This window comes from Parambassis ranga, chromosome 12, assembly GCF_900634625.1.
Source record: "Parambassis ranga chromosome 12, fParRan2.1, whole genome shotgun sequence".
In the NCBI taxonomy this organism is placed as follows: domain Eukaryota; kingdom Metazoa; phylum Chordata; class Actinopteri; family Ambassidae; genus Parambassis; species Parambassis ranga.
In genome coordinates, this window is record NC_041032.1 from 4,322,309 (window position 1) to 4,333,427 (window position 11,119).

General features: G+C 39.2%; 1 protein-coding gene across 3 annotated transcripts in view; it reads right to left on the reverse strand.

Annotated features, from left to right (window-relative positions):
• LOC114443431 (probable flavin-containing monoamine oxidase A) overlaps positions 1 to 9,863 on the reverse strand; it is a 33,391-nt gene extending 23,528 nt beyond the window's left edge. For 2 of the 3 annotated variants that reach the window (XM_028417442.1, XM_028417444.1), the window contains exons 1-8: positions 9,777 to 9,863; positions 8,621 to 9,683; positions 8,461 to 8,548; positions 7,191 to 7,371; positions 6,617 to 6,731; positions 5,268 to 5,425; positions 3,808 to 3,897; positions 1,394 to 1,478 (exon numbers count right to left, since the gene is read on the reverse strand). In XM_028417442.1, the coding sequence (XP_028273243.1) occupies positions 1,394 to 1,478; positions 3,808 to 3,897; positions 5,268 to 5,425; positions 6,617 to 6,731; positions 7,191 to 7,371; positions 8,461 to 8,548; positions 8,621 to 8,738 (835 nt within the window). In that variant the 5' untranslated portion in view covers positions 8,739 to 9,683; positions 9,777 to 9,863. The remainder of the gene's footprint in view (positions 1 to 1,393; positions 1,479 to 3,807; positions 3,898 to 5,267; positions 5,426 to 6,616; positions 6,732 to 7,190; positions 7,372 to 8,460; positions 8,549 to 8,620; positions 9,684 to 9,776) is intronic. The other variant, XM_028417443.1, reaches the window with a different exon arrangement.
• Between the last annotated feature and the right edge of the window lie 1,256 nt (positions 9,864 to 11,119).

Sequence of the window (11,119 nt, forward strand, 5' to 3'; positions counted from 1 at the left end):
TCATGCATAGCGATCTTAAAATACAACTAAACCAAACAGTTCATAAATCATTGAGGTGAGTGAGAAAAGTGGTAACAAAAAGAGAGGAAAAATAACCTGACAGAACTCATTATAAAAGATGGATGGATGTATGGGACTATAAATCCGGGAGCCAAGAACGGAACAAACTATGATATACTTGTGGACACAATCCACATCTCTAACATTTTGCATAAATACAGCTGTGTTTGTCTTTTGACATAAGGCACCCAGTGGCCCTGTAAAGTACTTATTGATTGATTGATTGATTCAAAGGCAAGTGATGTGAGAACTGATTAGAGATGTGAGAAGCAAACGTGAAAGGCTACAGTATGGGTACATGAACATGATGTAAGGCTTCACTGCTGTTCCAGATACTGTATATTATCTTCAGCCCCTCCTGTCTTGTTACTTCACTTCCCCCATTAACTGCAAATCTGCTCAGGTTTGCCCACTTGAAAATCAAAAGGAAACATGTCACACAGATGACACACCTTATTTTTTATCACCTTTATGCCCACTTTCTTTTGGGAGATGTGACATCTCGATCACTAGCCTGACTTTCACTTCTGAGAGTCCCTGTCAACCTCCTCGTACTGATCTAAAGCCAAAGTGTGGCACTATTGCATACAAGCTGGAGCAATCTGTGCTGCATAATTCAACACTGCTCTCAAACCTGTCTCATTAAGGATCCTGGCCATGGTCCATGACTCTGAGTTTGAGGCTTTGAGTGACAGATCTGTTGCCAGCTTAGTACAAATAGGCACAGGCCCAGTGTAAGCCGCTTCACCTGGCACAACCAACACTGACTCCAGGCTCAACTTCAACCTGGCAGCCTCAGGGGTTATGTTTTCTTATGTTATCATGTCACGTGGCTGTCCGCATGCAGCAAAAGATCACAACAGCATCAATGCATTCTGCCATAACTTCATTTCCAGCATCTTTAAATATTTTGTTAATTGCTTCAGTTGAAACTTCTCTGAAGGAAACTTTTCTGCAATGCTCCATATATTTCTCTCCTCGGTAGCTTGGTTGAAGTGAGGTTGCTAATGACGTGTTTGCCACTTTCAACTTCCCACAGTCGACCATAGCGAATGTCACATTAGCCCCCAGTTAACGTTTTGCCCTTAACTCTTCCTCTGGTTCAAAATCCAATCCAAGCAGTTCCTGAGCCTAGAGCCCGACCTCAGACAGAATGTACTTCAGCCAAAGTGACTGACACACCCCAAAGCCAAAAAAAAACATCATAGATTTATCTGCATGGATGCACAGTTTGCCACGTTTGACAGACATGATGAGAGAGGGGGATATTTGCCTTCTGCATCAGTGAGAATTTCATTTAGCGAGTCGACAGAGGTGGGAGACACAAACTGACCTGCCAAATGAGGGGGACAGGTGACGATCACAGCTCTGCACAAGAAAGTGTCGGTGGCAGTCGTCACCCCGGCCCACTCAGCGTCCTTTTCAAAACACACAAACAGAAATAAACTTTCATTTAATAAGTAAGTTGCGCGATAATTTCTGCTTGCCACTCTAGCTATACAAGCATCTTAAATAATTATGTGTATATGAAAAACTGTGGATAATCTGTTCTTGTGTTCCTGACAGACATAAATATATCTAAACACCTCTATGGTCATCAACTGTGCACTGCACCCCAAAACATATATATTATGAGATGAACCACAGTTTATTATAATATATTATAACATAAATATAGAGTATAAAAATTGCTATGTGATTGAAACCTTGTCCTAACAGAAGCTCAGCTTGTATTTGCTGGCTTCCATGTTTCTATTCATATATATCTGTGTTATGCATGGTTCATACCACACAATAGTTTTGTATAAAAACATATAAGATTATGTAAATTATTGCTGTGCCCAATCATAGCTTCATGTCTTCCATGGCCTGCATAAAGAAAGTGCCAGTGACCAGCTACCAGAAACAATAATGTAAACAAACAACAGCTACTGAAGCACTCGGTTTGATACAGTATAGTCATGTTTGATGTTGTGGCAGCATCAGTTGTCATCAGCTACACAACACTGCGCAGGATAGTATCAATCTTCACGGTATACTCCTATATCCAGTTGTGACTGCACCTCTTATCAGTCAGCCTGTTTCTGTGCTGATATTGAAGTCATCTGACTATATAGTGGCCCTATATGTGGCCCTTCAGTTAAGCGCTCGACATGGATTTATGAAGTCGAACTGAATACTGGATGATAAGATGACACCTGGTTTATTTAAATGTTCAGTGATGCATTACATTTTTTCAATTTTCCCCCCATCAGGTGCACAAATGATCCAAATGCTTCTGCACCTTTGAAGCCAGAGAGCATGCTAATTAGCATCCAGCCTTATCAATTTGCTGGATGACTTCCTGTTGGCTGCTTGCATAATATTTGATGGTCTTTTAGCCAATTTGGAAGTTTGCTGTCTGAAACAGGACATTTTAACATCCTTCTCTTTAGTGTATGGCATTCTAGAAATGACACTGCGGACTGTAACAAACATTTCAATATAAAAGTCCTTTCTAGAGCCAGCGTTTGGTTTTCTATTCTGGGCTTCAGTAGAAACAAAAAGCCTCAACTTGACAAGCTCTGTGGCAGAGGACTTTGTCTCTTGGAGCACAGCTAATTAAAATGCAACAATTCACAATGGGCTGCCTAAATTCTACGCACAATTCTCCCCAAGAGATTCTCTAATGTCAAAAGTAGGCATTCAAGCCCAAATTCAAACTTAAACTTAAATATGTGTGTCAGCAATGCCTGCAATTCTCTCAACGACTTTAACAAGAACATCTGCACAAAAGCTACTGTGTATGTCTGATGGTGAATTAAGGCAACAATACAAAGAGAAGCCAAAGTTTCTTGATTCAAACCTTTTTAAATACACTTTCCTAAGTGAACTCTAAGACTTTTGAAGTCTTATATGTATGAACAGGAAATTATAGAAAATTACAAGCATAATATGTTCTCTAATATGAAACTCTCAGGTCGAAGCTGGAAGTGTGGCCAAACATTTGTTTCAGGAGCATCCATCCATCCATTTTCTTAACCCACTTTGTGCTGTACATAAGTCATGGGAAAGTAAAGCATTTATTTTCATTTATATTTTAACTAAAAGGGGATGTTTCATTTTTTTTATTTGCATGTTGCCCTGTGGCTACTATGTCCTAGCTGCGAACCTAACCCTGCCAACTGGGACATATTTTTGTAAGTTTGATGTCCTCGTGCCTGTGTGGGTTTCCTCTCAGTGTTCCGCTTCAGCTTAGGTGAAGTGGAAACTCCAAATCGCCCATAGCTGTGAATGTCAGTGTGAATGTGTTTGTCTGTCAATATGTGTTAGCACTTTGATAGACTGGCAAAATGTCAAGGGTGTGCCCTGCCTCTCACCCAGTGCACACTATGTAATAAGTGGGCATACAATACATACATGTCCTCTTTTTCCTCTCGTCATTATTATCATAATATTATCTACTGGTCAATTAGTGAGTATTGTATTGTATGGCTAGAAGCTAATAACAACCTGCTATTGTGTTTATAAAAATTGGATAACAGTAGATATAAACAGGCACATGTACAGTAGGAACAAACATGTTATCATGAGTAGCACTGCACTTAAAGGTGCAGAGCCTTCTTGATCTCTGGGCTGTGCATAAGGAGGATATTCAGGCGGAACAGACAGTGCCTTCACAGGATACAGCCTGTTTCCCCACTGTGGAAGCTGTTATCTCTGTGTCGCGCCTCATCAATCCCTGAGGGAGCCGCTACTGTACTCTACCTGCCATATGGCCGTCACAGCAGAACCCAGCCGGACATTCTTCCACCCGACACGATCTGCCAGACGCTCTGAAAGCTGCTGGGTACCTCCCTGTGGAGAGAAAGAGATTACAATACATAGTGGGTTTAAAACCTATTGATGCCCTCTTCACATGGATGATCACAGTAATTGAAGTTAACTCCTGCAGTTATTTTTACTCATATTTGCTCTAAGACTGCCCTAAATCATGCATTTTGTTAGTTGTACACAAGCAAATTAGGGATGACATTCAGTAAATAGCGTCCTGGATCTCAACAAAACAATGTGATGTGGGAACTGTTTCCTGAATCCTGTTTTGTGCACAGAACTATTTAGGAAGATGTCCTTGGAAACTTTCTGAAAAGGACAAGCACTTTCAAAGAAAATACTTGTGAAGCATTTGTTTGTCACCTTGTAACTTCAAGTCATGAAATTGCTAAGTCATTGTTACGCCTAAGGGAACACACCAAATGTAAATGGACACAATGTGCAACTTTAGCATGCTGGGGGTTGTGAAGGTGTGAAGTCATGCTGCACTCTGCTAGATCTGGAGCTGATTATTGTTTGCATTGTTGATTGATTATTCATGGATAATGTCTTATGACATATTTGATATAAAGTAATGCAAAATATCTTTAAAATGTCCCTGTTTCCATTCTAAAAGGCACAAAAAACTCCCAGTCTGTTATGGAGATCTTTTCTTTCTTGACCTCAATGCCACTTGATGCCTGACCTTGTATAATTTTGTCCATTTAGTGTCACTCTTTAGAGGTTTTCTGCAAAGGGAGGAAAGTAATACACAGGACTGGATTGAACATTTAAGGCCATATATCCACATTTATTTTTAATGACTGTATAAGACAGAAAAAGATAAACTACCACAGAGGTAAGCTGTGCCTCTGTAAGGCGTAAGGCTTTTATGGTGAAGGGCAGTCCCATTTTAATTTACATGTAATGCTTACTTACTGCCCCTCTGGTGTCGTCATGCTTACGGTTGTACTCACAGGCCAGCGTTACATCACCATAATAGGAAAATATCCTTAGATGAAAAACATAAAGTAAGTGTGCAAGTACGCGCTTCAGAAAAAGCCTTGTTGCCATTTTTTCAGCCTGTTTTTAAAACTGAAAGCAATTTTAAAGGAAAGAATGGCAGATATAGACCAGGAGAGAGGCATACTTTTCAAGCTGAGAAATGACACTGAAGAGTAAGTAAATCCAATACAAGACCACAGCTTCAACTGTTTAAATGGTGCCAGTCAATACTTTGAGGACAAAGAAAGGCGAGTGTGTTTGTTTGACTCATGGAATGAAATGTGACTGCTGTGCAGCCGCATTCTGATTTTCGGTAAAAGTAAAATTTATTGTGGCTTCCAGTTTTGGAAAAAAAAAAATATAATACTTCAGTCAACAAAACCCTCAAGGAACAGATGTGAGCTGTGTACCTTTATCTTGAACTCCTGGGCCGAACCTGTAGTGGTCTCAAGAAGCTGCAGCACTCCTCCAGCTGCCGCAGCATACATGAGGAAGAACAGGAAGGACATCTGGGATGGCTCCATGCCAAAAACAGACCTGCTACACAGTCCGAGTTCTTCTTTCAGTTCTGCTATGAAGGAATGAACACAGACTGTAGCTCTGCAGTAATCATAAAGAATTGCCTGTCAAAGGTTGCACCACGATACTGTCAATAAAAAGCTTATTTACCAATAAGAAGATAATTATCACTTCTGTAAACATCTCTCCAAATGTAGATTTGTTATAGTCTGCAAGGCAATATATTAGGTACCAAAGAGTAAACTGATCCGTCATGTCTTAAATAACAAGCTATGTATTGTTTTAAATTTATTTTATTAAGAAATAACTTCAAGTCAGAAGTCCTTTCTGCTGAAAAACTCTTTCGACTGACTGACCATAAACCTGGAGGATGAAAAATAATTTAGTGTTGTAATATTCAATATTTATGATCAAAACTGTGATGATAAAGACAAAGCAGGAAATTATACCTTAGTCGTAGCTGTTTAAATACAAAAATATGCTTATCACACTAATTTTAGTGACGTTAGAATGTCTTCTTGGTTTGTTTATGTATATTTGATCTGCGTAGCGTTGAGATCATTTGAGTGGACTTTTTTGTTACACACCCAGATCCAGACTGTAGCGGTCATTGTGAGTTTTAATAAGCAAGCATCACTGTGATTTGGGGCCGTTTTTGCATTTCATTGCACCTTTCCTCTGCCTCCTACCTGCTCCAGACCACAAATAATAGGCTCATGTAGCTACACAGCATGCACACCCATTCAAAGACATGATAAAAAAGAAGCAGAAAAGAGCACAGACCAATCAATCTCAGGAGCAAACTCTTTAAGCATGAATGGATAACATTGTCAATATACATTACAGCCCACAGTAATGAGCATTTTGCTGTCTTTTAAGGAGCTTAATACTTATTATATAGCATGCAACCATTTAACTAACTTATATAACATGTGACTATGTAACTAAAGGACTAAAGTTAGTTAATTAAAGTAAAACAAAAATCTGCCTTGCAGAACACAGACATGGTGGAGATTTTTTTCAAGACGTTTCAAGCTAAAACAAATCCCCTGCAAATAGTCTGTCTGTCTCTAAATGCACAAATAAATTATCTAATTTGCACTGGGAACAATTTTGGGAACATTTGTTCTCCATTTTTTTTTTAGCTTTATCACTGCAATGAAGCAGATGGAACTCAAGGAACATGATTTTATGCTGAAAATACTCGAGGTAGGAGGGTAAATGTTCTTTTTAAACTGACCTGCAGTCCATGCATGTTGCTCAATGTACGTGTGCAGGGTCATACTGTCCAATTCCCCAGCGTTGGGAGTCTTTGAAGGGTCCTGGACACATACTGTTGCACACAGTCTGTTTATCTGAATGCAGAGGACAATCATCCCATCACACCCACACACATGATGATTTACCACTGTGAACCAAAAGCATCCCACTGATACAGATAACAACAAAGGAAAATGCTGGGTGCTGCCAAATACTATTTTGCCAATGCAATTTCTCCACATTCTCTGCTTCACACTGCTGCTCTCACCATTCATCCTCCACTTGGAATTTTTTGGTACTTTGTATGTGATGAATGTACACTTATTCAATCATCCCAAAATTACACTGCAGAATATCATTACCATCATCTATTTGAGCCCTAACAGACAGGCATGGTGAGCTTAGCAGATTAAAAAAAATATGATTATACTCTTCTTGCAACAGAAAAATTACCAACAGATGTAAATTTAAAGCCTTCTTTAACTAAAATAAGCTGATTGAATTGATGTCTCTAGGTAAGAAGAGAATGTTGCGGTGTAAATATGTTGTCTCACCTTCCACAGAAGCTGAGTGAGGTCCATTAGCACCACTGGGGATAGAGCAGGGATGCTAGTCCTGTAGGTGCGAACTTTGGAAGCTGGCCCACCCATGTGGTGCACTTTCTTGCCAGTACTGAATTGGGGGAAGACTTCTAAGCCCAGCTCCTTTATAAGTTCCATGACGTGTGTTTGGGTGCTGAAAGAGAAAAAAGGCTGTATTGTTATTTAAAAGCCTTAATGTCAGGATAAAGCGGAGGTAAAATCAACCTTGTATCTCTGCTTACTGAAGTAATACAAGTAAGAAATTCAAGTTTACGCTTGCACCAGCAGGCACCTGGTGCTGTAAAGCAACCAGTGTATCGTCACCAAGACAATGTAATTTAATGCACGGTAATATCTTTTACACCAAGGAAAAAACCACTGTGTAAGTATCAGGTGTTCATTTGTTCACATGAACAGTGTAAAATGTGTTTAAAGATGTTAATCTTTAATGACTTTATGGCAAGCCATATACAGTACTTAGAGTCTCTTGTTTACATGATGTAAACAACTACAACACAAGGCAAAATTTAACTTTGCCTTTGTGCAGCCCTGCTATAAATTATTATTTGAAATCTCAATTCAGTAATGTAAAATAAACCATTTCACACACCAATGAACAATGTAACCCGAGAACACACATTTCAAGGTCTAAAACAAACAAACAGAAAGAAAACTGACTGTGGGGAAATGCATATTTCTATCTGACTTACAAATAGGTTTATTTATTTTAATGCAACAACTCTTTCTGGGTAACAGTAGGAAAAGAACTTCATTATGGCATTTGAATAAAAGTCACTTTGGTAAATATGCATTATGTATGGCTTCATACTGAGGTAAAATAAAATTTCAGTGGTTAACACATTCATCATCTACATGAATTATTCTTTGCATGGTCATGGGATGCTGGAGCCAATACCACCTTGCGTTTGGCCAGCAGGTGTCAGGGTGTCAATGCTGTAAGGTGTCAGTTGTAACCACTGCACAACAGGGTCACTTAGCAATGAATCCAGGGTTTACGTGCCTTGCAAGGTGTCTTGTCTAGAGGTGTTTTTTTTCTCGCTGGTCTGACATAAAACTAAACCCTGGTGACTCCCTTGAAGGACATTAGTATGTTCCAAAGGTACTTGTTCAGTCTATGATTTGACAAAAGCTGTCTTTTCCTATCAGCTAAAAATGTGCTTGTACACTACACTGACGTAACAGAAGACATTTTGAAAACTTATATTTGTGATCTCAGTGTTACCTTCCAACCCACTGCCCTCCAAAGTCCCACTGATCGACACCATTGGCTGCTGGGATTTCAGTGGACACTGTGCGACCTCCCACCCGATCTACATATCAAACAGGATGGGATTCAGTCAAACAGTATTTCTTTTAAAGAAACATGATAGAGCTCTACCTACCTTTTCCTTCCAGGATCAGTATTCTCAGCTTGGCATTTCTTTTTTTGAGCAAATGAGCTGCACTCAGTCCAGACAGTCCGGCGCCAACAATAATTACGTCCCAAATTTCTGCAGTCATACTGAAGCTCAGGTTTTCTTCAGTGCCAAGTCAGCCTGTGCTCGTAGTCCGTGGGGTAGGAAGTAAGGGCAAATCCTGCTTGTATTTCCCTTTTCTTTGCCGTATCAATTAGGTTATCTTGCAAAAAGCCCAGCCAGCTTTCATAATAGTGCACTTTGGAACTGTGAACAACTGAGCTTGTGACCTACTTGGAAGCAGTGTGGCTCCATAAGGTCCAGCAAATAAAGCCAGGGGAGGCTTTTGATGTTTGTTTTTTTTTTGTCACACAGAATTTTTTCACAGTTGTAATATCAAAAAAATAAATAAATAATCAAATAATAATTATTTGTGCCAACATGCTGCCCACTGACGAAGAGTTAAGAGATACACACAGTTTCCCTTCCAATAACAATACACCCACTTCTATGACATAATGATAATATACTCATTTGATATTAAAGTTTGATTGCACTGTTCTATACCAAACATTTAGATTCTATACGCACTTGTTGAACCATTTATATGCCACCAAAACTATTTATGGTGTTACTGTATGTATACTGATATAGACACATTCTTATAAACTGTTGATATATAAGAGAAAGCGGAGTTAAATGCGTGTGCGTGCTGCATACAAGGTGTTAGCAGTCAAGTTGTAGTACCTCTGTCTACAATGGGGACGCTGTTGTTTCTGTTAAATCGCCTAAAGGCCGCTTTTTAAACATTATAAGCTGCGCTATGATTATATTAATATTATATACAAAATGTCTTATAAAGCAGCAGAGAGAGAGAATGCATTAACCGAGTCTTACCTTAGCTGTATTTTCCGTCGCTGTGCACTATTCACGGGTTTGTTGTTAGCATGTAGCCGAGCACAGACACCCCTGTTTTTCCCCCTTCCTTTATTTGCACACACACACTGCTCCACGGAGCTGTCCACATTGGTCACTGCAAGGTAATGGAGCCCTGTTTCCATGAAGCAAGCAGAGTTTCATGTAGTTTACACAGAAAATCACTGTACAGATAGTTTATGGATTTTTCTATGCTTTAAGCTAACACCTGTAGCGCTCATACTTCTTCTTCGACGTTTGTTGTTGACAGGCAGGAGGACAGACTGGACGCCATATTTACTCATTAGACCACCACGCGGTACTAAGTGGTATTACAAGGGACGAACAGGCTACTGTTTCCAGATTTGTGGTCAAAACTCCTTTAAAAATAAGGTGGATAAATCGAGTTAAATAAAGAACGTAATGGTAGCACAAAAATAGATTAATTAGACCTCAAAATATAAGACTGAACATATGTATTTTACTAATGACTAAAGAATCCACCTACATGTCATGATCTCAGTTTCAAAGATAAAACTGAATCTGGAACACAAGTGTTTTTGAATTTTTGATATCCACTGTATATGTCCATTTCTTTGAATGATAATATATGACATTGTGTGCAGGAATGTCATGTTAATAATGTCAGGGGCACTACTGCAAATACTATGCTTTGAAACAGAGTGTTCAGCTTATTGTGCAGAATTTATTTATTTTTTTCATTTTATTGTATTATTTTTTTTTGAGAAAATGACATTTTATAACACAGCAAATGAAATCTGAGTATCAACAGGAATGGATGAAACAAGTCTGTATGTTCAGTTTTTCTTGTAATCTTTTTTTTTCCCTAACAGTGAAACTTGCTGTATTTGTTTGGTGTATGTCTGCTCTTTCATTTGCCTTTGTTTCTCTTTGTGTCTCCACTGAAGCTGTTTTACAAGCTAAGAAAACATTCATCCTAAAGTAGACGATGTTGGCATGTAATACAAAACAAACATCCATGCATGTAAAATGTTGTACTTATGTCTTTGATTTTAGATCACAAGACAAGTGTGTGTACTGATACCTGCCTGTATTACAAGAAGATGTGGAGTATAATTTGTGTGAAACCTGTGTACACAGATTCCCAGTGGAAATGTCAGACTCCTTAAGCTGCTAAATGCCCTTTCAGTGCTGTGCTATATGTCAGCTACTTGGACCACTTCACACCTACTCTACATGATAATGCTATTCATTGATTGGCATGTAGACCTAAAAAGCTTGTTTTTTCCTCCCTGTTTCTTCCCAAATCTGACCTTTGCAGTGCGTATAAAATCACAGGTTGACTCACAGAGAGAACCTGTGCTGTGGATTTGTGTTGTTGTAGGTATTTTGGTTCAGCTGGTCTGACAGCAGAAACAGAAACGCAAATGCAAATGAGGATTTGGCCGCATTAAAAATACAGTGCAGATGAACGGGGGGGATGTAACGAGGTGACAGACCATGTGACACGGCGCTGCTCTTGTCACGAACTAGCTGTCATGTTGATATACCCCCCCCCACCAACCATTTTAGGAGGTCATCTACCTGCGT